The following is a 27,970-nucleotide window of genomic DNA, read 5'->3' on the forward strand; positions in this document are numbered from 1 at the left end:
GATTTGTCCTTCAATCACATCGCAACGGTGCAACGGATTGACGTGATTTTTTGCATGGGTATATATAACGACCTGGAGAGTGACATAGGCTTCTTTTATCCCGGAAGATCAAAGAGTTCCCACGGGATTTTTAAAAACCTAATTCCACGCGGACGAAGTCGCGGGCAACAGCTAGTAAAAGAAAAAGGAGAAAAAGTGACTTACTAACTGACTGATCTATCAACGCACAGCTCAAACTACTGGACAGATCGGACTGAAAGGCATGCAGATAGCTATTATGACGTAGACATCCGCTAAGAAAGGATTTTTGAAAATTCAATCCCTAAAGGGGTAAAACAGGGGTTTGTTTGTTTAGTCTACGCAATCACACGCCTCGTGTTCAGATTGGTCTATTTCTTTTGCGCGCACTAGAACGCAAACTCATTTTTTTAAATTCATATACAAGTTAACTCTTGACTGCAATCTCACCTCGTGGTAAGTGACGATGCAGTCTAAGATAGATGCAAAGGTAATGGCGATCGTCACAATGTAACTATCAAACGGACGGTGGTAGGCCCCCGGCGATCTGTTTGAAAGGTCAACGCCCACAGTTCTACCAATGTAGTAACCGGCAACTTAGCAAAAAAATGATTATCACTACCCATATTATAAATGCGAAAGTGTGTTTGTTTGTTGGTTTGTCCTTCAGTTTCAATCACACAGCAACGGGGCAACGGATCGACGTGATTTTTGACTGGAGAGTGAGGTAGGCTACTTTTATCTTGGAAAATCTGGCCTTGGATGCCCGCGACTTCGTCCGCGTGGATTTAGATTTTTAAATATCCCGTGGGAACTCTTTGATTTTCCGGAAAAAAAGTTGCCTATGTCACTCTCCAGGTCTTTATCTATACCCATACAAAAAATCACGTCGATCCGTTGCACCGTTGCGACGTGATTGAAGGACAAACCAACAAACAAAAACACCTTCGCGTTTAAATTACGCACAACAAATTATTAAAATTGGTTTGTTTTTTTAATGCGATTAAGTACACACGCACGTAGGTGCTTTGTATTCACCTCTATACCACTTATGTATTTAGAGTTAATTTATTTTTATTTTATTTAACACTGTTAAATGGGTTTATTTCATTTATTTATTTCACATTTTGAAATACGATCACAGTTTTCACATTTGGAACGAATACATCAATTGTTTTTGTATTTGGACCATTTGTAGTTGAAACCTGTTTTGTGTGCCTTTATAATAAAATAAAATAAAATAAACTGGCAAACCGGCATGCGAAAACGCTTTTTTTTTTAACTACGGAAAGGACGTGCGTTCACAGTCCGCCAGCGATACATACTAAATTAGTTTTCATTGAGGTAGCGAGGCTTGAGCAGTCACTCAGACAATTAGGTAGAGATGTACTATTTCACAGGTGGCATGCGAAAAATCATATGAAAAGTGTTAAGTCTTATAAACCCTTTGCAGTCGCAATGGTACTGTCATTCTGATTATTATTATTTATTTATTATTTAATTAGAACGGCCATAAAGCCAATTACAATAATTAAACTACGAGTACAAACTAACATAAACATACTTATAGCATACATAAGCATACATAAGCAAAATTATAAATTTTCACAATAGTGCAAGATCTGATGTAACTTGCTACCTTACTAAAAATAGCCTGGGAATATTCACAAAACTACACGACCCGAGCTAAAGAGTGCGCCAGCGAGAACTCTAACTGCGTGTTAGAAAGGGATGTCCGTAATTTTTTTTTTGTTTTAATTTATAGATTAGCGCTTGGCTGCAATCAGACCTGGTGGTAGGTGATGATGCAGTCTAAGATGGAGCGCGCTTGCCTAGAAGATGCCTATTCACTCTTGTCTTGAAGGTACCCATGGTGGAAGGGCGTCCCAAATCATGGCGGTTCGAATTAGAAATGAGGAGGCAAATCGCTTCCTACGTATCCGGGGAATTTCGACTACGTACGGGTGGTAAATGGTAGAGTGTGCCCTGTGAGATGTGCCCTGTATTATAACTGACTTCTGAGACTCTGAGTGCGGCTGTGAAAATCTACACAATAGCGACAATAGCCACCCGCATCAAGCGGAGTCGGGTTAGCTACATCGCATACAGATCGCGCGGCGAGAGTTTGGCTTTGACCTTCGGGTGGAGGGGATTACTGCGCATGGGTACTGTCACGCACACAATACTTTTCCTTTTTTATGTACCAGGTTGGATATTTGAGTGGGTCAAAATTCATGTACAGTGGTAATAATGCTAGAAAATAATACGAAATAGATAAACTTCTTCATTTATTAAAACTATTGATAGTTATTTTACTTATATAAAATGTTTATTTCCTTTTAAAGTTTACAGAGACAGCGATGAAAATTCTAAATAATTGTTTTTTAATAAAATTATTTATTCCAAGATACATGTAAAATTGGTACATACAAACAAAAGAAAACTTAAAATAATTATTAAATACAAAAGTTAACATTAAAAAAAAGTCTTAGCAGCAGTGCTATTCAGATTCTTATATAATAAACAATTAACGAAAATAGCAATTCACTTGTGAACGTGATTGTACAAACAGAGGCAGGGAACGACTGGAGCAGTGGAGCGCCAATCAGAGCACCGCGTGCGCCTACACACCCGCCCCGCACCCCACTAATTGCCCGTTGATACCCAATTTCTGATTTCTGCGCAATAACGGTCAAAGCCAAACTCTCGCCGCGCGTACTGTACCTAATGGCAAGTTTATGTGACCATTATAGTGACCTTGTGGTGGAAATTTACTAACAGGTTTCAGATATCAGGTTACATCAAAATCTGACTCGTTTTTTTTTTTTAAAGAATATTAGCCATGTTAAATGACTAATATTCCTCTTTCCTCTCCAATTAAGCGTCATGCTTGTGCTAGGAGTAGGTACGACAATAGTGCAACGGGCGGGGTTTGAACCGTCGACCTTTCGGTTTTCAGTCCACTCCTAAACCGGTTGAGCTATTGTTTGTTGGTTTGTCCTTCAATCACGTCACAGCGGTGCAACGGATTGACGTGATTGTAGGACAAACCAACAAATCAACAGACCAATAAACCAACAAACAAACACACTTTGGCATTTATAATATGGGTAGTGACTACTAAGAGTTCGCTGTCCGTCCGTCTGTCAGCGGGCGGTATCTCGATTCTCGTGAAACTTATGTAATAAGTAGAGTCGAAATCATCACAGAATGTGTATTTCTATTGCCGCTATTACAACAAATAATAAGAATTTCAAAATGACCACTGTGAAAATTAAAAAAAAACCGGTCAACTGCGAGTCAGACTCGCGCACCAAGGGTTCCGTACTACAGTCGTATGTTTCCGACATTTTGTACGATAAATGAAAAACTATTTTATGTATAAAAATAAATAAAAATCTGTTTTAGAATTTACAGGTAAAGCCTTTTTATATGATACCCCACTTCGCATATTAATCTTACTTTGAAAGTAGAAAATACTAATATTTGTTCATGAACACATTTTAATTATTTTTTTCAGGATGTAACCACAAATTCACGGTTTTCGGATTTTTCCCCTTAAGTGTGCTATAAGACCCACCTACCTGCCGAATTTCATGATTCTAGGTCAACGGGAAATTCCCTCTAGGTTTCTTGACAGACCGACAGACATCAAAGTGATCCTACAGGGTTCCGTTTTTCCTTTTGAGGTACGGAACCCTAAAAAACAAAAAGTGTTATTTCTTCTACGATGGTACGGAAACCTTCTTGTGCGAGTCCGACTCGCACTTGACCGATTTATCTATAAACAACAAAACAATAAAGTTGTTGACAGGTGAAATCGAACCTGTTGCGTGTCCGAAATGTCGTCTATTTTTAGCTTAAGGTCACGTTATTTTGCGAACTGTTGTCAGTTGTCAGTTGTCACAGTTCACAACCACCCACTACCTCCCATGGCCCCACCAACCTCGCGGCTATATGGGCCGAAACGTGGGAGGGCGCCCGTTCGGTACTTGCTTGGAGGCCCTTTCCCAGGGCGCCTTCTTGACTCCCTACAAATTCTTTCTATCCTTTCCTTGTCCCTAGTTAGTCTTTCTCCCCTTTCTGGAGCAGACGTACACAACACGCCAGATGTGCCCCGCGGTCCGGATCCTTCCTCAAGCACCCACTGGTTCACGATAGTTAGGAAACTTGTAACAAAAACTGACCAAGTGCGAGTCAGACTCGCGCACTGGTTTTACCAGTTTTCGTTCACTGATTCAGATCTGCTGCTGCCGCTCAGCGCTGTGAGATCTGCTGCAGTGGCGCCAAGACGTTCTATACTATAATTAGCTCAAACAATACTCGCCTCTAGCTTCCCTGAGAGCTAACGCCGCGTGTCGATGCCGGCCCCGCTCGGCGAGCGCCAGCGCTGAGTCGCCGCTGCCGCTCAGCGCTGTGAGATCTGCTGCAGCGCTGAGCAGCGCTTTGATGTTCTCCACATGACCACGCTCGGCAGCGATGTGAAGCGCTGTCTGCGATACAATTACCAAACGTCAGACTCAAACATTTCTTATGGCCGATGCAGACACATAACTGAAAGTAAACAAAGACGAAAAGTGGACTTCGCCACTTCTTCGATTTTTTTCAACTATATAGACTTGATTGCTTTTACACCAATCATATTGAGTCCGCATGGCAGGATCGCCATTTAAGGTTGCGACAAGGTGTCGGAAATGAGCGTACGACCCTAACGTTGGCTTTCGACTGCTTTATCGGTAGGAATGTATTGAGATACATGTATATGTACTTATGGGCTATTAAATAGATATTACTTATATGGTCACGTCACACTGTACAAGTGATAATGCCGCCAAAGAAGAAGCGCGCCTGCCTAGAATATGTCTATTCACTATTCTTTTGAGGTCCCACTATTATAGCTAGCGGGGAAAACGGAAGCCGGAAAGGCATTCCATATTCTCTAGCAGTGGACTAGAAACGAAGATATACGCCACTCGCTCGCTCGCCTTCGCTGTTGGAACAGGGGAAACCCAGGTTTGTGACAAACTAATACTGATACCTTGCCACCAGTCTCGTGGTCGGAGCGAGCGTCCACATCAGCACCGGCGACGCACAGCGCCGGCAGACAGTGGCTCCGCTCGGCGAGCGCCGCGGCGTGCAATGCGCTGCGCATGTGCTCGTCTTTCGCGTTCACCTCCGCCCCTCCCGCCAACAGCTCTTGGAGTAGCTCCAGGTTGTCCCATAACGCTGCCTAAGTCATGAGATAAAATGAAACATCATGCATATGTCGGCAAAACTGCCTTGAGAAGATGACGATGATGACTAAATCACTAAAAGTAAACTTGGATAAAGATCAATCGGATATGTCAGGATCACAACATTATAGATTAACTGAACCTTCGTGGGCGCAATAACGATACTCTCGCACTACGAGAGACAACACAAACTAACCTCAACAATCACTATAGCAACCTTCACTAATTATTAGTCATGAAACCAACATCTACTATGAGTCTAGACATCACTAACTAACCTTAGCCAACAAAAACCATGTTAGGTATCAATAATAATAATAATTCTAATGTAGTGGGGTTATGTATTAGTATTGAGTAGCAGTAATAAACGGGACATAGAACAGCACACACGTGTTTGATTTACACATCTATCCACTCTACGGGACCTCCAACGACAACATCACATGGCGACCGTGACAGCGAGCGGACTTTTGCACGGGGAGTAGCGGCCGCTCGCACCGCGATAGCAACACGTGTCGGGAATAACATTAAAATAATTACAAAAATGGGACCAAAGTGCTCCAAGTGTGTATGCGAGAACAAAGAGGTGATATCACAAAATGGAGACTCCAACATGGACCACCCCATGTACACAAACAATATAATGATGGCAGCAATATTGGCGATATGCAGCGCAGCAGCTATTTTTATAGGAGTTGCTAAATACAGACAATGCCACAGGAACTGGATTAATGAAGGAGTGAGAGCGGACTTTATAAGGAGGCTGCAGGAGCGGATGTCTACGAGAGGAGATCGAGAGGAGAGTCGAGTATAATGTGTGACAATTAAAGTGATGTGCGCGTAAAGTGCGGAAAGTGCGTAAAGTGCGGGAAGTGCGGTGAGAAAATGAACAGTATAGATTTATTGTAAAAACTATTGAGAAAATGGACAGTGTATAGACTTAATGGAAAAACATTTAAGTAATATAAATAGTGAATTAGAGTACTTAAGAGTAAGCATTAGGAAATTAGGACCAGATAGGAGGCTAGAGGAAATAGGATTAAGCAAGGTAAGAAAAGCGTTAGAAATATACGAAAATTATAAAACATTTATCACGCAATTAAATGAAAAGGATTTAGAATATTCATCATTAGTCATACAAAAACTGTGTGAAAACATTGAGGAAACTTTTCTTAAAATATTAAGCTATGATAAGTCATCAGTCGAAAAAATGACTGGTAAGCAAGAGAATATAGAACAGTCATCATTCGAAAAAATGGATAACTTCGACCTAAAAACGGCGAGTACTTTAATCCCGGTAATGGATGGTAAACAAGAGAATATAGAACAGATAATAGACAGCATCGAAATGTATAGCAGTTATCTAAAAGGTCAGGACAGCAAGGGGTTGCTAATTTCTTTTATATTAAAAACTAGACTATCAAAAACCGCGAAATTAAAACTTAATTCCGAATATTCCACTATTGACAATTTGCTATCAGACATGAAAAAATATTTGCTTACAAAAAAGTCTGCCAATTCATTGCTGTCCCAAATAAACAATTTAACACAGAACAATATGTCTATTAGCGCTTATGGTGAAAAGCTGGAGGAGCTCTTTATAGGCCTCACCATATCACAAGCCGAAGAAAATCAGAAGGCACGTGATATATTGAGACCTATAAACGAGAAACTAGCAATAAAGAGGTTTGCGGATGGCCTTCGTAACCGAAGGCTGAGCACCATAATATCAGCCAGGAATTACAGCGAGTTGAAAGACGCAGTACGCGCAGCGGAGGATGAGGAGCTGGCCACCGCCGGGACATCGTCCAACAACGGGGTCTACTCATATTCGCAAGGCCGGAATCAGTCATTTCGTTACCCCAGGTACAGTCGGGGACGTCGAAACTTCCACCGTACGAGTGGCCCTCACCGAGGCGCATATCAGCCCACACCACAGGTAAGGAGAGGTTATTATAACTATAATTATCGTGCTAGGACCACACCTACGAGGTACTACAACCAGTCCAGATACCCAAGAAATAACACCAGGTTTTATAGAGGCAACTCAAATAATAATCACCGTCAGGGAAATGCTTACGTCACAGCGTCTGAGCAAAAGGAGGAGCAAGATATAAATTTAGCAGAGTTTTTTCGAGCCTAATTATGCTTTAGTATGTGAAGGGTTAGATTTCATATATTTGTTTATCGGTAATCGGAAATGCAAATTTTTATTGGACACAGGGGCATCTTTATCTATCATAAATAGTCAGATTATTCAAAATCAAGTAAAAAAGTATCAAAGTACTACAGTTATAAAAGGTATAGGTGGAAAAATACAGTCGACATGCTTAGCGTATGTTCCACTACAGTCAGCAAACGGTTTCATATTTCGCCACAAGTTATACCTATTCGATAACGTTCCATGCGGAGCGGATGGAATTATCGGGCTAGACTTTCTCAGAACTTATAATGCAAACATAGACTTGCCTACGAACAGACTTACGTTACAATTTAATTATTATGAAACATGTACCTTAAGAATATGTAAGTCTACTAGCAAAACCGTAGAGTCGGACGAATACTTAACTATTCCATCACGTAGCGAGTCAATTCATTATTTGAGTGTTAGTAAAAGCTTATATAAAGATTGTGTTATACATCCGAAACAATTACATGAAAACGTATTTCTGGCAGGTTGTATCGTAAAGCCGAATAGAGGTAAAATACCAGTAAAAATAATGAATACGGATGAAAAGCCTATAAAAATACTTAAATCGAGTATTATTCAATCGGGAAACATTGACTATTTAGAAAACTATAACCTATGTTCATTTAGCGAATCTCAAAAACATGTTAGCCGTGTTAAAAAATTATTAGCAGAATTGAAATTGGACCATTTAGACCCCACCGCGAAAAAATCGCTTCAAATAATATGCTCTAAATACTCAGACATATTTTTCTTAGAAGGTGACAAGCTAGGTGTATCGAACGTTGTAGAACAGTCGATTATGGTGAAACCCGACACCAAACCCGTGTATACAAAACCTTATCGCTTGCCACAGGCATCGAAGCAAGAAATTAATAAACAAGTACAACGTATGCTCGATGACGACATAATAGAACCATCTAATAGCGAATGGAATAGCCCAATATTACTGGTGCCTAAAAAGTCAGAAAACGGGAAAAAATGGCGTTTAGTGATAGATTATAGGAAGGTTAATGAGTCAATTCAGGACGATAAGTTTCCTTTACCAAATATAATGGACATCTTAGATTCACTTTCAGGGTGTATTTATTTCACTCATTTGGATTTGTATCAAGGATTTTATCAGGTCAGTTTAAACCCCGAGAGTAGGGATATTACCAGTTTTGCCACGAGTACTGGGCAATACAGAATGAAGCGTCTAGCCATGGGTTTAAAAATTAGTCCTAATGCATTCTCTAGAGTTATGTCAATAGCAATGTCAGGATTAACCTTCGAAAAGTGTTTTATTTACTGCGATGATCTAATAGTATTTGGGAGAAACAGGGAAACTCACAATAAAAATTTAATAAGTATATTTGAACGGCTCAGAAAAATGAACCTTAAGCTTAACCCACTTAAGTGCGAATTTATGAAAACACAGTTACTATATTTAGGTCACGTGGTGTCAGCTGAGGGTGTTCTACCCGATCCAGAAAAAGTAAGAGTGCTACAACACTACCCGATACCTACAAATTCAGACGAGGTTAGACGATTTGTAGCGTTTTGCAATTATTATAGAAAATTCATTCCACATTTTTCTGAAATCACCTTACCATTAAATAAATTATGCCGGAAAAATGCAATATTTTCATGGTCACAAGAATGTCAAAATAGTTTCGAAATATTGAAAAATAAATTAATTACACCCCCCATTTTGCAATACCCAGATTTTTCTGATAATAACACTTTCGTTCTTCAAACTGACGCGTCAGGCATAGCTATCGGTTCAGTTTTGTGTAATAAAGATTTAAAACCCGTAGCCTACGCTAGTAGACCTCTAAATAAAGCGGAATTAAACTATCCAATAATTCAAAAAGAGCTTTTGGCGATAGTTTGGAGTATAAAACATTTTAGACCATACCTATACGGTAAGCAATTTATCATTAAAACCGACCATAAACCTCTAATTTATTTATTTGGCATGAAAGATCCGTCAACAAGACTTTTAAAATTCAGATTGCAGTTAGAGGAGTACGACTTTAAAATTGAGTATGTAAAAGGCAGTGATAACGTCGCAGACGCTCTGAGTAGGGTGACCATAAGTTCGGAAGAATTAAAATCATTGAATAGTAAAGTTAGCTTAGTAATGACAAGAGCTCAGAAAGCTAGATTAGATAAAGAGGAGTTGAATAGGAAGGTAGACATGAGGGATCCTTGTATACCTGTCGAATCAAGGTCTGGCCAACCAAGAGTCGCAGAGATACTAAGGAAACCGAGTGATTACGTAGAATTGAAATTTATGTTAGGAAGTAAATTGAGTAAGAGGAAATTATCATATGAAAGAGAATGTTTAGCATATGAGGAGTCAACTCAGTCTATCTACATAAACCTCAATTATATGTCGCATTTTACGCGAGTCGAATTTGCGAATTTATTGAGCGTATTTTGTAGTGAATTGAATATTAAAAATTTATGTATAATTAGAGATGACAGAAATGTAGAGTTCATAAAACAGTTAATAAATGAGATAAAAAGTAGAGAAAAATGGTCCGGACCGCAGATAAATATATTAAAAGGAGTAAAACGAGTCCATAATGAGGAAGAAAAGATATGCATACTACATGATTATCACTTACTACCTACGAGTGGCCATGCGGGTGTACAACGCATGATCAGCAACATCAAAGGTAAGTACTTCTGGCCAGGGCTAGAATCCGATGTACGGAGATACGTAAGTAAGTGCGGCAAATGCCAAACTAATAAGTATTCTAGAAATATAGTAGAGCCGATGGTCGTGACGACGACAGCGTCGAAAGCTTTCGAAAAAGTATATTTAGATATCATAGGTCCTTTAGATAAAGATATAGATGGTAATGTTTATATTTTAAGTTTACAATGCGAGCTAAGTAAATACGTCGAGGCGTACCCTTTGCAGCGTAAAGATACAGTAAGTGTGGCAAGAGCCTTTGTTAATAACTTCGTGTTACGTTACGGGCTACCCAAAATTGTCGCGAGTGACAAAGGCGGCGAATTTCAGTCAGAAACGATGAAAGAGGTATGTAAGCTACTTCAAATTGAAAAAATAAATTCTACAGCTTATCACCATGAGTCGATAGGCTCCTTAGAAAACACTCATAAGCATCTCGCTGCATATTTGCGAACATTATGTGACGGACATCCAGAAACTTGGAGTCAGTGGCTTCAGTTCTGGTGTTTCTCATTCAATACTACTGTCCATACACAGACTAAGTATACACCGTACGAACTCGTATTTGGCAATAGTTGTAGTTTACCTAGTAATTTAAGAAGTAATGTAGTAGAGCCACTATACAGCCAAGATAATTATGCACTTGAGCTTAAGTATAGGCTACAGTTAGCATCTAAGGAAGCGCATAAAAATTTAGTTTTAAGCAAATTAAAAAGGAAACATGTATGGGACAAAAAGTGTAATCCCATTCAGTATCAGAAAGATGATTTAATCTTGATCAAAAATGAAACAGGTAAAAAACTGGATAAGCTATACGATGGACCCTATACAGTGTTAAGTGAAGATGGACCTAATGTTACAGTGCAAAACGGTAAAAATGTCGAGACTGTCCATAAAAATAGGACAAAACCATATGTCACCTAGTATTAGTGTTTAGCTCATGTTTCTTTACTTATGAATACGCGAGGTACCTACGCTTGTTATTATTAGTATATTATTATTGTAGTCTGGTAGGTAACTACCTAACATTGTATCATAAGTGCCTAATGGTTTTATATTTCATTACGATGACATGTATGTACCATCGTATTGTACCTACTAAGTACATTATATTTTAAATTGTAACTTACCTATAAGATTGTGAATGTTTCGAACAGCTTATTTCTATGTGTCAGGTAATAAGGAAATCAAACAAGTTTATATTAAATAATTTTTATATTATCAAAAAAAAAAAAAAATTGTATTACAACATTTTTTTTTTTCTCAAAACCACCCCGGTGATGTAGTGGGGTTATGTATTAGTATTGAGTAGCAGTAATAAACGGGACATAGAACAGCACACACGTGTTTGATTTACACATCTATCCACTCTACGGGACCTCCAACGACAACATCACACTAAAACCAAAAGTATGACACAGTATCTGCTGAGAAGTGCCCCCGCCAAAAGCCAGACGAATAATGTACCATTTCGCACAGCTCGTTCGATTTTATAGTCTCACAACAAGTGTGAGGCGATGACATAATATTCAATGAGCAATCTGTTTACAATTAAAAACGGTGCTGCAGACACATACAAACTAAGAAAGGACTTGCCATATTTGCTTTGTTAACTGTTGTGTCAAAAGTACGGTTTACCATACCTTCAGAATAAACACCTATAGAAGAAGTCCTATTGTGACTTTTATTGTTAGAGCAAGATAGCTAAATGCATTTAAGCTCTTATTAGAACTTGACAAAATGAGCTTGTGTGAGCTCAATCTAAAATAGAGAAGCAGGAACTGGTCCATTGACTTATTCAGCTCAACCACATAGGTACATCACTATCATCCATATCCATACTTCCATACTAATATTATAAATGCGAAAGTGTGTCTGTCTGTCTGTCTGCTAGCTTTTCACAGCCCAACTGTTCAACCGATTTTGATGAAATTTGGTACAGCTTTAGGGGAAGGACATCGTCTACTTTTTATCTCGTCGGTCCATCGTGCTGGAGGGTCACACTGTGCTTGCTTATACGCGGTCTCCCCGCAAGGACTTTCCTGCTCCAACGGTCATCGCCTCTACGCCAGGCATGACCTGCCCACTGCCACTTCAGCTTGCTAATAGTTTGGGCTATGTCAGTGACCTTGGTTCTCCTGCGGATCTCCTCATTTCGGATCTTATCCCTCAGGGAAACTCTTAACACAAAATTTATTTCGTGTTCTTACACCTAAATCTACACAGAAGAAATCGGGAAAACCTAGTAGGTATATTTCTTTCTATCACTAATTCATTGTGTCCACGGCCTCGCGGTCGCGGAACTGCGATGTTTTAGTATAAAACAATGTTAGTGCATTAAGACACGGTCCAATGCATTTTAAAAAGCAGTGTAGTTTTCGGGTTTTCCAACTTTAAACTTAGCCTACCTGGTGTAAGAGTCGCCCCTGGAAGTGTTCCTCGTCCGGAGACAGGTCCATTCTTGAGATTCACCACAAAAACAACCATCTAAACTAAATATTATCAGTTGGGTGTTAACTGTAGTCGCATCAATGTCCAGAAAAGGTTCATTAAAATCAAATTTCTCAATGAAACTTCTATACGAATTGTAGATCTAATTTCATACACACGTTTTGACAAAAAAACACCACTACGTCTTGTGGATCAGACTTGATTTATCAAATTTATTACATATTTTCAACAAAATCGATTAGTCCAACCATTTCTTCTTTCGCGATGTTTTCGTATTTTTGACCACCGTTTTTGACTTTGACACATTTTTTTTTTTTTTTTTAATTTATTTTACGGCCCTGGATAACACTCCTTTAAGGCCTCTTTGACACATAACAGATGATATCCATAAAGCATAGTGCCAACTGCCAATATCACAGATTTACATATTCAATGTACTCTGTGCAATATGCATATGACCATAGAGATTGTCCGTTCATCATCGTAACTTGACGCGTGAGAATATATTAGCCATATTAGCACAAGATTAGCACCATTGCTTTGTTTACTTTATTAGGTACTTAGAAATTAGGACTCAGGGTGAGATCTATAGAGCGCACTCTGACTTTGCTTATACTTAAGACCACAGCTTAAAGACAGAGTTAAAACGAGACAGATGTATATATAAACACTTACGAGTGCTCGGCGCAATTTCGAAATACGTATAAACGGCCACTGTCTCGGCCGAGTGACATTTTACTGTCTCGCTTCACTACTCGGTGTAATCAGCACATTAAGTCTGAGCCAAGTCAAAGTGCGCTCTATTGATCTCAGCCTTAGATTGCCAAACGTAGGTAGGTATAATCCCTACCCATAAATGCGAGTGTGTTCGTTGTTGGCGTGTTGGTTTGTCCTACAATCACGTCGCAACAGATGAACATGTTTTTTTCCATGGGTACAGTTAAAAACCTGGAGTGACATAGGCTACCTACTTCTCATCCCGGTAAACCATGTAGCTCCCACGGGATTTTTAAAAACCTAAATCCACGCGAACGAAGTCGCGGGCATCAGCTAGTTAGAAAATCAGAAAATAAAACACAAATTGAAGTCAGTAGTTACGTATTTAATTATATATTTTTATAATTATTGAATTTACGTTAGTTACAAGCATAAAAAACAAAGATTAAATAATAATTTACAGGCGCAACCCTGCTAACGGGGTGGACCCCCGGGGGTCGAAGCACGAGGTGTCAGAAGGTGCGTAAACGCCGCGCCAGTGTCTGTAGGACTGCGCGAATGACAGCTACAATGTCAAGATCGCAATCACCTCTGATTGGTTGACGCTCGCTCACTATTGGCTACAATGCATTGCAACAAGAATCGCACAAATTCAGCCAATCACAACAATTGAGATTGTAATAATGATTGATGCAGATTGTAGGCAATCGCCCTACCGTCTCGCTACGCGTAATACGTGACACACGCGCAAGCGTACGAATTCAGCTTCACTTTTTAAAATACTTACTTTAACTTTAATACTAGTTCTAATACTTTGACTTTTACTTATCTGAAGTTAGTATAATACACTTGGACACGGGTAAATAAAATGGAATTCCGATTCGATTAGGGTCAATTATTAATTTTGGCGATCGATGAGCTGATCGCCAAAATAAATAATTGACCCGCATAGGCTAGTCTGCCAGTCAACTAAAAATCGCAAGATTCTAGATTGAATTCAATTTTACGTGAGCCTCATTATTGCCCTTGCGGCAGCCCCGTGGATCGGTTTGGTCACCATGGACTCAGTTGTATTCGGAGTGCAGGCCGCTTATATCGACATGGTGCTATTAATGATATAGTCCGTCGCGCTCTGGCCACTGCCTCAGTCCCAGCTCAGCTAGAACCTTCCGGCTTGTTCAGGGATGACGGCAAAAGGCCAGATGGGATGACTATAGTACCATGGTCGATGGGGCGTGCGCTGGTGTGGGATGTGACCTGCGTCGACACGTTGGCAGCGTCCCATTTATCGGGCACGTGCCAAAAACCGGCTGCAGCAGCCGAGTCAGCTCAAGAGCTTAAGCGCCGTAAATACTCAGTCATTAGTAAGGACTATGTATTTGCGGCGCTTGCGTTTGAGACTCTGGGCCCATGGTTATCGGACACGAAAGCTTTTATAAACGTCGTGTCCCAAAAGCTGATCCACGCGTCTGGTGACCCAAGAGCTGGTGCTTATTTCGCTCAACGGTTGAGCCTTGCCGTTCAGCGAGGTAATAGCGCCAGTGTTTTGGGCACAATGCCCATAAATGACGGACGGCGTATATTTTTTGTAAATATAAATTTTTTAGTGATAAGTTTTTCTGTATGTATATACTATATATAGTTTTTGTTTGTTGTTTTAATGTATGTTTGCAAAATAAAGTTTTTGGCACATTTTACCTTACGTTATAGACATGCTCGATATAATATCAAAAGGAAAGTAAAATCAGACTTCAGTCATAGATCGTTTCGAATCGATAATCTGTTCTGTGTTCAGCACGGGAATGGAATTCTAAGGCTGGCGCCAGACGCTTGTGGCAAACAACAAACAACAAACAGCAAGCATCGGCAAACACCACAGATGGCTTGCCTGCCAATCGGAACGCTCCAACGCGTTGGCAAGCATACGCAAAGTTGCTGTTATACACAAGCGTCTGGCGCGGGCATTACAATCAGTTGATACGTCAAACGCAAACGATACCAAACACAAACCGAACAATCCTGTACCCGTAGTACAAGATTTTACATCTCACCAAACGAAACCAAATTCGAGAGTCGAAATACTTCCGCGTTACAGTAAAATGGACCTAAACAGCCTTGAATTGAAGTCAAATATTCAATGCCAATGATTTTAATTTCGCAATGTTTCCGCTTGGAGCGCTGGCTGTAGAAGTGTAGACAAACTTGAGCTTTAAAACAAGGTATTTAAGATCCAGTTTACTGTAACGCGGAAGTATTTCGACTCTCGAATTTGGTTTGGTTTGGTGAGACGTAAAATCTTGTACTACGGGTACTGTACTACACACAACACAATAAGATTCGACATTCGCATCCTCTCTCTCTAACTGAGCAAACGGTCGGTGAAGTGAAAAAGATGTCAGGAATTTGCATGGCAATTTCTTGGATGAAATACATTTCTGACTAACATAGTATGGTTCACGACAGGTCGACATCGCAATCGGGGTGGGGACGCCCTGCTCATCCACACAGCCCCCGCGCTAACCCAGTGTGGTATACCGCGGCCGACGTGCGGGTGTACAGGGCGTCCCCCCGCCTCATACCCCGATTGCCATGCCGTCCTGTCGCGAAATATACGTACACAGATCCTCCAAGGGACTGTATGTCGTAGAGAGTGTACTTCCCGGTGGCGGAGTGAGGCGTGCGGTTCACGAACACGATGAAGGCTTTTCACCAGTGTGGGTTCTCATGTGCCCCACTAGATGGCCCTTTTGTGCAATTTTGTTAAAGTATTAGTCACAACATTAATCTTTTTCAACACTGTGAGTTCTCATATGCCTCACTAATTGACTTTTATGTGCACATTTATGATCGCATAACTTACAATGATGAGGTTTTTCACCAGTGTGAATTCTCATATGCTTCACTAAATAACTTTTTTGTGCACATTTATATTCGCATATCTCACAGCAAAACGGAAATTCGCCAGTGTGGGCTCTCATAGTATGAATACTAAGACTTCTTTTATCTGAATATTTGTACTCGCATATCGTACAGGAGTATGGCTTTTCGCCAGTGTGAGTTCTCATGTGATTCACTAGATGGCTCTTATCTGCAGTTTTGTACTCGCATATCTTACATGAATAAGGTTTTTCGCCAGTGTGAGTTCGCATGTGTCTCACTAGGCTGCTATTTTGTGTACATTTGTAATCGCATAACGTACACGAGAAAGGTTTAATGCCAGTGTGAGTTCGCATGTGCTTCACTAGATGGGCATTTACTGCAGATTTGTACTCGCATATATTACATAAATAAGGTTTTTCGCCAGTGTGAGTTTGCATGTGCCTCACTAGGCTGCTATTTTTTGTACATTTGTAATCGCATAACATACACGAGAAAGGTTTTTCACCAGTATGAGTTCTCATGTGCTGCAGAAGACTGCTGTTTTCCGCACATTTGTAATCGCATAACGTACACGAGAAAGGTTTTTCTCCGGTATGAGTTCTCATGTGTGCCACTAGATATCTACTTTGTGTACATTTGTAATGGCAGACCTTACACAAGAAAGGTTTTATGCCAGTGTGATTTCTCATGTGCAACACTAATCTACTGCTTGAGATACATTTATAATCGCATAACTTACAATGATGAGGCTTTTCACCAGTGTGTGTTCGCATATGCATCACTAAATTGTATTTTCGCGCGCATTTATAATCGCATAACTTACAATGATAAGGTTTTTCACCAGTGTGAGTTCTCATATGCATCATTAAGCCACTATTTTGTATACATTTGTATTTGCATATCTTACAGCAAAATGGCTTCTCGCCAGTGTGAGTTCGTACATGTTTCCTCAAATAACTTCGATATTTACATTTGTATTGGCAAATGTTGCAAGTGAACTGTCCCACTTCAGTGTGAGTCTTTATGTGTTTGACTAAGAAACTTTTTCGTTTATACATTTTTCGACAAATGTCACATATGTACGGTCTTTCCTCAGTGTGTAAGATATTTTGTGATTGATTACAATTTTTTATATTAATCACATCATTTGAACAAGTTTTCGATACAATCACTTTTACATTACTACTACTACAAGTGACAGGATCAATGTACTGTGTCGTAGGGACTTTATTCTGACTTATTGTTGCCTGATAACTGACATGTTTGAACACAATATTCTCACCCCCGCTAGAACTAACAGCTTTTAGTGTTTTCGTCAACGATTCATCTCGCCTTGGGACTTTCTTGAAAGTTTTGGAAATATCATATAATTTGACTACACAATTATATATTTTGCTGTCAAGGGATTGGTTTTCTAATCCGCCATAGTTACTTTCGCCTTTTTGATTAATTTTCTGTTCAGCATCGGCTTCTTTAGCTGTGTACACTTTGCTGTCATCATCGGTCGCAAGTATGGCGGACAGGGGAGCTACTGAAACAAAACACTTTTCTTGAGTTTCAACAACATCTTGAGTTAAGATTACAATGTTACACTACATGACACAACATTTTGTTATTTCGTGACTTTTCCAAAAATTGTCTAAGAAACAATGATGATGATATGTATACCAATATAGTATACTATTAATAATTAAAAGTATAAAAAAACAACATTAAATTAAAACTAGAATAAATTAAATTCAATCTAAAACCTCATCGAGACCACCGCAGGGAGGCATTATACCCAAGATGCTGGCAGTATTACCCCTTTGGATGGCCAAACTAACTCTTTGGCCAAGGTAGCTGCCAGGTCTCGGGTCACCGGTTGACTCGATAACCCTTTTTGAAATTTTTTCAAAAAGAGCTCGAGCCCCCAGGCCCCACTGCCCCAAGGTCTTCACACCAAAAGGCACGAATACGAAGCTCCCGTCGAGGTTTTCATACTTGCGCCTCTTGGCCTGTTCGGCGCTGATGGCCGCTGCACCCGCCATATACCAATTCAACAATATTAATTGTAGGGTAAAAAAGTTGTATAATAAGTTTTACTGACCTGACGTGTGCGAGCAATCTGCAGCTGAATCACCATCCGGGTTCTCATTGTCCTGAAATCCAGAACTGTATTGTAGTTGCTGAGACATCTCGTGAGGTTGGACACAGGTTGTGGGCGACAGCTGACTCAATATCAATGAATTTAACCAACAGTATTATTGAACTTCTGGATATTTACGTTCTGATTTTTGTCTTTAATACTCAAATCAAACAAAAGAAACATTATCATTTTACCGGTTTGTATCTGTGCCAATATCTAAATATATAAAAGGAAAAGGTGACTGACTGACTGACTGATCTATCAACGCACAGCTCAAACTACTGGACGGATCGGGCTGAAATTTGGTATGCAGATAGCTAATATGACGTAGGCATCCGCTAAGAACGAATTTTTGAAAATTCAACCCCCAAGGGGTGAAATAGGTAGTTCACGCGGACGAAGTCGCGAGCATAAGCTAGTGAGTCTATAAATGAATTCAGCATCCTTGATTTATTCGAAAAGGGTATCATCACTTAAGCTAATAGGCAAGTAGTAGCATTGGTGATGAAGAAAATTGATAATAATTAAATTCAGAGGTGGACGAGATCTCTTTGAATAATTGAAAAACAGAACTTACAATCTTACGCAATGTACATCAGCCTTTAGAATGACATTTCGGCTTTGTAGAGTGTTGCCTCTGTCACACACCTATATGACGTTTTGTCGGTTTCAACTACAGAGACAGTGCTCTACAAAATTTGCATCTCCTTCTAAAGGTCGATGTACATTACTTTCGGCCGCGATCAGTAGTGTATATAACTATAAATACCTCCATATGTGTCATTGTATGGTGATTGTACATGTCCTCATCTGCAAACTCCATCAAACAAGTTGTACATGCAAAGGTCATTTCCTGCTCCGACTGTGCCAGCGCTTCTCCCACTTCCTGTTTGCACGTTGCAGCTGTTGTCAGTAGAGCATCACTCATCTGCTCTGTGTCTGACAGCTCACTGTCATCAGATAGGTGCTCCTCTTTACATGCAACAACAGGGTGTCCGGTGAAGCTGTCTGCCTCACTGACCTCTTCACTCGCCACAGTCACCTGCTGAGTGTGGTCTGCATCAACCAACATAGAGTCACAACTCTCATGTTTCACTGCAACTGCTTCAACAGTTGCGTCTAGTTCTGTCAGTGTGTCTGTGTCCGAGTGTGCTATGTGCACATTACTGTGGTCGGGCTCCAATACTGTCTTCACAATGTCAGATATTAGTTGATTTTTAACTCGGTTTATGGATTTCATGTGTCGTATTGTTATCTGGAAGAAATTAAACATTATTGAAAGAGAAAAGAGACGAGTTACGATATGTGTGTGAACGACAAAGTCAAATGTTACTCACTAGTTCATGTTTCTCAACTAGCTCCATCATCAGTGCACGGGCTCTCAAGCTCTTGTCTCTGAATCTGCTAAAGTTCGTCAATCTCTGAGCACATTGTACACAAAGTGTTTGTTTCAGGTTTCCCTGATCACACGGCTGAAACAACTCATAATATAAGTATTATATCAAGATACTCCTCAAATGTGTTGTGTGTATTTGCATTGTGACGATGTATCACAGCATTTGACAGTGTACAGCATGGCAGCTTGTTCATTCAACTGTTTCCTGCTTAGTGCCACAGGTATATAGTTTTTCAACTATATAGGTACACTCTGCGCACCAAATAGTAAGTGATGATGCAGCCCAAAATGGTGCATGCCTGCCGAGAAACTCTATTGAAAGTACCAATATTATAGCTATATGATTGAGGTTTAAATATACAACTTACAGGATGTCCCACTAAGTGTTGGTATGCTTCATCCAAATTGTATTTACTCATTAGAAACAGTTTGCTGTGAGTGTCGAGGCATATCATACAGACCTGTCGAAAATTTAATTATAATTTTTAGTAATTTAAGTACAATAATTAAAATGCTGCTAACAAGTCTAGCAATTATTATTATTTATTTACAGTCCTGATATTCAATAACAATACATAAGATGACATCATGAAAGAGTTACCTGCACCATTGAGGGTATAGCACCAGTACGAAAATGCTGCGAGCAGACCACAGCAGAGTCTGGTAGGTTGTGTTGTTTGCCGAGGGCTCTGAGCCAAGCAGCACGCAGATGCACTTCTCTGGGGAACCTGGATAAGTAACTAGAAGTTAACCATGGAGGTGTCATGGAGTGGGACTCACAGAGCAGTGCGAGCTGGCTTGTAGGATGAGAATCAGTGCGCCAACCAACGCTTGCGCCTGCCGCTACAATTTAAATGTTGTTTAATAGGGAAAACGATACACTCACTCGTGAAATGAAATCCCCGCGGATTCGGATACGATCTCCGCAGTGGCTTTGCAGAAGGGCACACAACACCGCATTTTCAATGATACCTACACGGCCTACACCAAAGGTTTAAGTTGGTTCATCGATGTTTAAGTACTATTAAAGCGTCATAATTATAAAATTAAGTACCTAATACTGTGCACAGACCAATAACGATTGATAAGGATACTGTGTAGTAATGCCTTTTTGTTATATACCCGTATATTCAATGTACTCTGTGTTATATACGTTATATAGGTACCTATTTTATAAGGAAGTGTCTAGCCGACCGAACGGATTTTTTTTTTTTTTTTTTAATTTGGCTAAAAATATCACAGACCAATAACATATATTTATATCCACGGCATCAAAGAGAATATAATCACTACGCACGGCATGGTCGGTGATCCACGGCACAGAGTGATCCACGGATCCACCCATGCTATGTCGTCTTCGAAGAAATCTCTTCGATACATATTAATCTATGATACATTATTCTCTTTGATACATATTAATCTATGGTGTCTGGTTTTTTCACGTTCTTTTGTTTGTTGTTGTTGATTTTTGTTCGTGTTGTAGATATATTAACTACAATTTTTTTATTTCAATAAATAGGCATTACATATATTAACTAAGTGTAAACCTTAAACCTTTGCTGTAGGTATCATTGAAAATGCGGTGTTGTGTGCCCTTCTGCAAAACCACTGCAGAGATCGTCTCCGAATCCGCGGGGATTTCATTTCACGAGTGAGTGTTTAATTTTTCCTATAAAATAACATTTATATTGTCTCATTGATTCTCATCCTACAAGCTTGCTCTGCTCTGTAAGTTCCACTCGTTGACACCTCCATGGTTAACTGCTAGTTAATTATCCAGGTTCCCCAGAGAAGTGCATCTGCGTGCTGCTTGGCTCAGAGCCCTCGACAAACAACACAACTTACCAGACTCTGCTGTGGTCTGCTCGCAGCATTTTCTTAATGAAGACATTTGTGCAACGGAAAGTGGCTCAAGGCAAATTCGTACTGGTGCTATACCCTCAATGGTGCAGGTAACTCTTTCATGAGGTCGTCTTATGTATTGTTATTGAATCACGACTGTAAATAAATAATAATAATTGCTAGACTTATTAGCAGCATTTTAATTATTGTACTTAAATTATAATTAAATTTTCACAGGTCTGTATGATATGCCTGGACACTGGCAGCAAACTGTTTCTGATGAGTAAATACAAGTTGGATGAAGCATACCAACACTTAGTGGGACATCCTGTAAGTTGTATAGTTAAACCTCAATAATATAGCTATATAATATTGGTACTTTCAAAAGAGTTTCTCGGCAGGCATGCACCATTTTGGGCTGCATTATAACTTACTATTTGATGTGCAGAGCACGCCTATATAGTTATAAAGCTTTATACCTGTGACACTAAGCAGTAAACAGTTGAATGAACAAGCTGCCATGCTGTACACTGTCAAATGCTGTGATACATCGTCACAATGCAGATACACACAACACATGTGAGGAGTATCTTAATATAATACTTATATTATGAGTTGTTTCAGCTGTGTGATCAGGGAAACCTGAAACAAACACTTTGTGTACAATGTGCTCAGAGATTGGCGAACTTTAGCAGATTCAGAGACAAGAGCTTGAGAGCCCGTGCACTGATGATGGAGCTAGTTGAGAAACATGAACTAGTGAGTAACATTTGACTTTGTCGTTCACACACATCTCGTAACTCGTCTCTTCTCTCTTTCAATAATGTTTAATTTCTTCCAGATAACAATACGACACATGAAATCCATAAACCGAGTTAAACATCAACTAATATCTGACATTGTGAAGTCAGTATTGGAGCCCGACCACAGTAATGTGCACATAGCACACTCGGACACAGACACACTGACAGAACTAGACGCAACTGTTGAAGCAGTTGCAGTGAAACATGAGAGTTGTGACTCTATGTTGGTTGATGCAGACCACACTCAGCAGGTGACTGTGCCGAGTGAAGAGGTCAGTGATGCAGACAGCTTCACCGGACGCCCTGTTGTTGCATGTAAAGAGGAGCACCTATCTGATGACAGTGAGCTGTCAGACACAGAGCAGATGAGTGATGCTCTACTGACTACAGCTGCAACGTGCAAACAGGAAGTGGGAGAAGCGCTGGCACAGTCTGAGCAGGAAATGACCTTTGCATGTACAACTTGTTTGATGGAGTTTGCAGATGAGGACATGTACAATCACCATACAATGACACATATGGAGGTATTTATAGTTATATACACTACTGATTGAGTTAAGTTCTGTTTTTCAATAATTCAAAGAGTGAATTATTATAATAATTACTAGATGATCTAGGTTTTTTTAAATCCTGCGGGAATTCTCTAAGTTTCCTGCATTAAAGTAGCCTATTTCCATCCCCGAGATGTAAGTTAACTCTGTACTAAATTTCATGGAAATCGGTTGAACGGTTGGGCCGTGAAAACCTAGCAGACTGACAGACACACTTTCGCATTTATAATATTAGTGTGGATTATTTATCAATCTTCTTCATCACCAATGCTACTAGCATCTACTTTGCCTATTAGCTTAAGTGATGATACCCTTTTCAAATTAATCAAGGATGCTGAATTCATTTATATATCTATTCATATTGGCATAGTTACAAACCAGTAAAATGATAATGTTCCCTTTGTTTGATTTGAGTATTTTTAAAGACAAATCATAACATAATAATCCAGAAGTTCAATATATAATGGAAATCACTCACGATAGTTTAAACGCTAAAATAATACTGTTGGTTGAATTCCTTGATATTGAGTCAACTGTCGCCCACAACCTGTGTCCAACCTCACGAGATGTCTCAGCAACTACAATACATTTCTGGATTTCAGGACAATGAGAACCCGGATTGTGATTCAGCGGCAGATTGCTCGCACACATCAGGTCAGTAAAACTTTCTTTCACTTGCTCGGAATTTGCTACTTTACTGAAGAAAGGATGTCACTACAGAGGACTGCTAACGGGTCTTTACTGGCCGCACGCCAACAATTTCCAAGAGGACTGTAATGGAAATTGCTGGACAGTTTCATACTGATGATGAGGTTCTTTATGGTGTAGACAAAAATAAATGGTTTTTGATTTATTTAAGGAACACGATTTTATTAATATTCTGACTTATATTCATAAAATCGTATATGTATTGTATTTAATTATTTTTTTTTAATCTTTTTTATATAATTTTTTAATAGCTTTATTTATTTTCTAGCTGATGCCCGCGAATTCGTCCGCGTGGAATTATGTTTTTTAAAAATCCTGTGAGAACTCTTTGATTTTCCGGGATAAAAAGTAGCCTATGTCTCTCTCCAGGTCTTTATCTATACCCATGCAAAAATCACGTAAATCCGTTGCACCGTTGCGACGTAATTGAAGGACAAACCAACAAATAAACACACTTTCGCTTTTATAATAAGGGTACTGATTTATTTAATCAAGGGTTATATTTTTTTTTTCATCATTATTGTTTCTTTTAAATTTTTTAAATCTTTCTAATACATATTTCATATTTTTTAATGTTTTTTTTACTCTAATTTTTTTTTTCTAAATCTCTTTATTTCTAATCTTTTTATTTCTAAATTTTTGTAATGATTTTTTCATTCTTCATTTATTTTGTATTATTTTTAATTTCTTTTAAATTTTGATTTTGATTTTTTTTACTGGTCCACAATATAATTATTATCATATACAATATACATTTTTATGTGAATTAAACCTTTGTTTCTCCTATTAATTTTTTATTGATTCCTCGCAATCGAAATCGAAGAAAAGTACTATAGGTACAATTCTCGGCTGAAATTAGCGATTACCAACCTCGTTTAGTTTAAAAGGACTCGGCTGGCGCCTTGTCCTTTCAAAATCACTTGAGAAGTCCGCGGCTTCGCCTCGGCCAGTAATCGCTCTATTTCAGGCCTGGAATGTAATGTACTATTTCACTTATGCTGGGTATAAACGGACTAAAACAGCTTTTTATGCTCTTGTGCATTAAAGTGTTGTATGGAATTTCTACCTAGTCTCAAACGTGAGTGTCTCCTGTACTGGGTTTTATAACCGTAAATCCCATTTTATCTTCGACTTATATCTAAAAATAGCTTGTTTTTTGTCCTTGTTTGTACAATCTACTATTTAGTTGCAGAGAATATAATTATGTTGATGAAAATTACAAAAAAAAAAATCATCAACAGAATTGCCAAGTCACTGATAGAGATCTCTAATAGAGATAAGCGCTTCCCTGTCCACTTTTATTCTCTTTTTTTATTAATTGTAAATGTTTTTGATACAAATAACAAAATGAAATAAAAGATTTCCCAGCAGCTGTTTTGTTTCAGTCGCTCCTTTGCTCGCGGGACTTGCGGCAAACCACCAAAATGATGTGCATCCAACACATACAAATGACGAGTTAGATATATTAGTTTGTGAAAATAATAAAACTATTGTGGAAGTTTTAAGTAAATCCCAGGTCACTAAGTTACAACCTGATGAATTGTTGGCAGAAACAAGCAATAGTATTTATCGTCATACGGCAAGAGAAAATGAACTTATCAACACCAAACAAAGTGACGCTAATTACGGTAAAAGAGAAATTAAAACTTCGCAGGGAAGTGTATTCAGTACATCGTTAGGGAAATATTCCGAGCAAGAACAGTATATCTGTGACGTTTGTCAAAAGATATATAAAAGAAAAGTTTTCTTGGTTAACCATATAAGGTCTCATACATGTGCAAAAATATTATTAACTTGTAAGTTTTGCAAATATCAATGTAAACACAAAAGTACTTTAGTTAGTCACATGCGTACTCATGCAGATTTTAAACATTTTGCTTGTAAATTATGTGATTACAAATGTACGAGAAATAGTAATTTAATGCAGCACATGAGAACTCACATAGGTATTAAACCATTTGCTTGTAAGTTATGTGATTACAAATGTACAGTAAATAATAGATTAGTGGAGCACATGAGAACTCACTCAGGTATTAAACCATTTGCTTGTAAATTATGCGATTACAAATGTACAGCAAATAGCAATTTAGTAAAGCACATGAGATCTCACTCAGGTATTAAACCATTTGCTTGTAAGTTATGCGATTACAAATGTAAAGTAAATAGTAGATTAGTGGAGCACATGAGAACTCACTCAGGTATTAAACCATTTGCTTGTAAGTTATGCGATTACAAATGTACAGCAAATAGTAATTTATTTAAGCACATGAGAACTCACTCAGGTATTAAACCGTTTGCATGTAAGTTATGCGATTACAAATGTACAGAAAATAGCATTTTAGTAAGGCACATGAGAACTCACACAGGTATTAAACCATTTGCTTGTAAGTTATGTGATTACAAAAGTACAGTAAATAGTAATTTAGTAAAGCACATGAGAACTCACACAGGTGTTAAACCATTTGCTTGTAAGTTATGTGATTACAAATGTGCAGAAAATAATAGTTTACTAAAGCACATGAGAACTCACACAGGTATTAAACCATTTGCTTGTAAGTTATGTGATTACAAATGTACAGTAAATAGTAGTTTACTGAAGCACATGAGAACTCACACAGGTATTAAACCATTTGCTTGTGAATTATGCGATTACAAATGTGCAGTAAATAGTAGTTTAGTAAGGCACATGAGATCTCACACCGGCAAGAAATCATTTGCTTGCAAGTTATGCGATTACAAATGTACAGTATATTGTAATTTAGTGCAGCACATAAGAACTCATACAGGTATTTGGAAGTAAATATAAACACAGGCACGACGCTAACTGACTTTATTATTTTTCCTACCTACTAATTACCCTGCACCCCCCCCCCCCCCTTTTACATACAAAATACCCTTCTTTCTTTCTTTTTTCTTACGCTTATATGCGCCTATAGCTCTAGCAGACGCGTCCGGGGGCGGCGGTGTTGGAGAGTGCACCTCCTCAGGTGCCTGGGCCGAACCCTCTTCCCCGGACGGCCCGATAGGGTCTTAGTATATAACTTCGTCATCGCTATCCACCGCTACCCTTTCGTCAACATTCTCCCCCGTCTGCTCCGCTTTCTGACCGAGGGTGCTAGTTCGTGCGACAGAATAACGTTTTTTTTAATTTACTTTGATTACCTGATCTCGATGTCTTCGCCATTCTATGCCCTTTCCATTATCTACTTTATAAGACACTGGTCCTGTCTAACTGACTACTACTCCTTCAGTTCATTTATTTCCTCTAGAGGAATAATCTCACGCCATGACCGTATCTCCAATATCCGCTTGTCTCTTCGTACCCCCTTTCTGATTAATCTGGCGCTTTTGTGCCAAGCGGACGACCGAAGATACGACAGTAGTTTAGTGCGGCAAATGAAAACTCACACGAGTTAGTGAGTTAGTGCTCAGTGAGTAGCGGCATCGGATAAGCGTGGGGCGAGTTGATGTGAGGAAGGGCTGTAACGCGTTGATGATATTGCCGCCTCGCACCGTGTGCGGTGTCGCCTGCGAGCAGCGGGCAGCGACCGCGGCAACAGCACCACGCTGCATGCGAACAGCAAGCTCACCACTTAGGGGGTGGTGTAGTAGCCCGTCCCCGAGATGCAAGATATCTCGGTACCTACTAAATTTCGTAAAAACATTAAATGCATGGTTCTTTAGATTTAAGAATGCAATTGCAACGGACGGCATTCCCAATTTCTTATTCAGTTAAAACTAGATAAAACCTGCTCGATTTTCATCATATATCCCGTAGGTATCGGATTTTCAATATATCCCGTAAAATTGAGATTTTATTTGCTGGCAGCTTTTGTTCAACATTTTCACCAAAAAGGCTACAACCCAGAGCCGTAAAACCAGTTAAAAAAACTACGCCCCCTGTCAAGTTGCCAAAGCATACCTAGGCCGTAGGCGTAGATAGAATAATAGGTAGATCTTAGGACTGTGTAGCCGCGTATGAGATAGCGATCGCACGACGTAACGATGAATAACACGACAATTATTACCAGTGTTTAGTAGTCAATATTTATATTAACCGATCAACAATACTTGTATTATACTCGTGCTACGTCCTCGAATCAGTAACGTCTAGATATTATTGAACACAATGTAGTACGCATAAGGAGTCACCACTTCAGCACTGTAGTTTAGAGTTTTTTTTTTTTTTTTTTTTTTTTTTATTATTATTACCCCCCGATTGGACGACCTCACTCGCCTCACGGCCGTCGCACCGCCGCTTTTCATTCGCATTTTAGTGCTCAACCACTTCACTTGTTCAGTATCTCGCACGCAGTAGACTTATAATTTAATAAATTAATAATTATAGTAACTATGCCGAAACGTGTA

General features: G+C 39.2%; 3 protein-coding genes across 8 annotated transcripts in view; 1 reads left to right on the forward strand and 2 right to left on the reverse strand.

Moving 5' to 3' along the window:
- Lrrk (Leucine-rich repeat kinase) overlaps positions 1-12,843 on the reverse strand; it is an 80,524-nt gene extending 67,681 nt beyond the window's left edge. For all 5 annotated transcript variants that reach the window (XR_011238207.1, XR_011238208.1, XM_069507432.1 and 2 more), the window contains exons 1-3: positions 12,535-12,843; positions 5,057-5,248; positions 4,346-4,511 (exon numbers count right to left, since the gene is read on the reverse strand). Coding sequence is in view for 3 of the 5 variants with exons in the window: in XM_069507432.1 (XP_069363533.1) it covers positions 4,346-4,511; positions 5,057-5,248; positions 12,535-12,585 (409 nt within the window). In the remaining 2 variants the exon portion in view is untranslated. The remainder of the gene's footprint in view (positions 1-4,345; positions 4,512-5,056; positions 5,249-12,534) is intronic.
- Positions 12,844-13,658: 815 nt separating this feature from the next.
- Positions 13,659-20,734, reverse strand: LOC138404165 (zinc finger protein 615-like). The gene is made up of 7 exons (XM_069507461.1): positions 20,585-20,734; positions 20,300-20,426; positions 20,067-20,159; positions 19,640-19,774; positions 19,072-19,557; positions 18,264-18,315; positions 13,659-17,705 (listed from the first exon to the last, which is right to left on the reverse strand). Exons 1-7 carry the CDS (start codon positions 20,656-20,658, stop codon positions 16,075-16,077), a joined length of 2,598 nt encoding a protein of 865 aa, XP_069363562.1. The 5' UTR covers positions 20,659-20,734; the 3' UTR covers positions 13,659-16,074.
- A 398-nt stretch (positions 20,735-21,132) lies between these two features.
- LOC138404166 (zinc finger protein ZFP2-like) lies at positions 21,133-27,501 on the forward strand. Of its 2 annotated transcripts, none has more exons than XM_069507466.1 (7): positions 21,133-21,349; positions 21,479-21,650; positions 21,778-21,870; positions 22,165-22,299; positions 22,382-22,867; positions 23,497-23,548; positions 24,988-27,237. In XM_069507466.1, exons 1-7 carry the CDS (start codon positions 21,276-21,278, stop codon positions 26,400-26,402), a joined length of 2,427 nt encoding a protein of 808 aa, XP_069363567.1. In that variant the 5' UTR covers positions 21,133-21,275; the 3' UTR covers positions 26,403-27,237. The 2 variants fall into 2 exon arrangements, with proteins under 2 accessions (XP_069363567.1, XP_069363568.1); XM_069507467.1 differs by having other exon boundaries at positions 21,137-21,349; positions 21,467-21,650; positions 24,988-27,501.
- Positions 27,502-27,970: the final 469 nt, after the last annotated feature.

The sequence above is a fragment of the Maniola hyperantus genome, chromosome 26 (genome assembly GCF_902806685.2).
Source record: "Maniola hyperantus chromosome 26, iAphHyp1.2, whole genome shotgun sequence".
NCBI lineage: Eukaryota > Metazoa > Arthropoda > Insecta > Lepidoptera > Nymphalidae > Maniola > Maniola hyperantus.

What these genes read in the sequence shown, in the direction of transcription:
- LOC138404166 (XM_069507466.1), top strand. Translation starts at nt 21,276, where the DNA reads ATGCGGTGTTGTGTGCCCTTCTGCAAAACCACTGCAGAGATCGTCTCC. An exon ending in GCGGGGATTTCATTTCACGA is followed by an intron (nt 21,350 to 21,478) that starts GTGAGTGTTTAA and finishes TTAATTATCCAG; the next exon opens with GTTCCCCAGAGAAGTGCATC. An exon ending in CTATACCCTCAATGGTGCAG is followed by an intron (nt 21,651 to 21,777) that starts GTAACTCTTTCA and finishes AAATTTTCACAG; the next exon opens with GTCTGTATGATATGCCTGGA.
- LOC138404165 (XM_069507461.1), bottom strand. Translation starts at nt 20,658, where the DNA reads ATGCGGTGTTGTGTGCCCTTCTGCAAAGCCACTGCGGAGATCGTATCC. An exon ending in AACACTTAGTGGGACATCCT is followed by an intron (nt 19,775 to 20,066) that starts GTAAGTTGTATA and finishes GAGTTGTTTCAG; the next exon opens with CCGTGTGATCAGGGAAACCT. An exon ending in TAGTTGAGAAACATGAACTA is followed by an intron (nt 19,558 to 19,639) that starts GTGAGTAACATT and finishes AATTTCTTCCAG; the next exon opens with ATAACAATACGACACATGAA.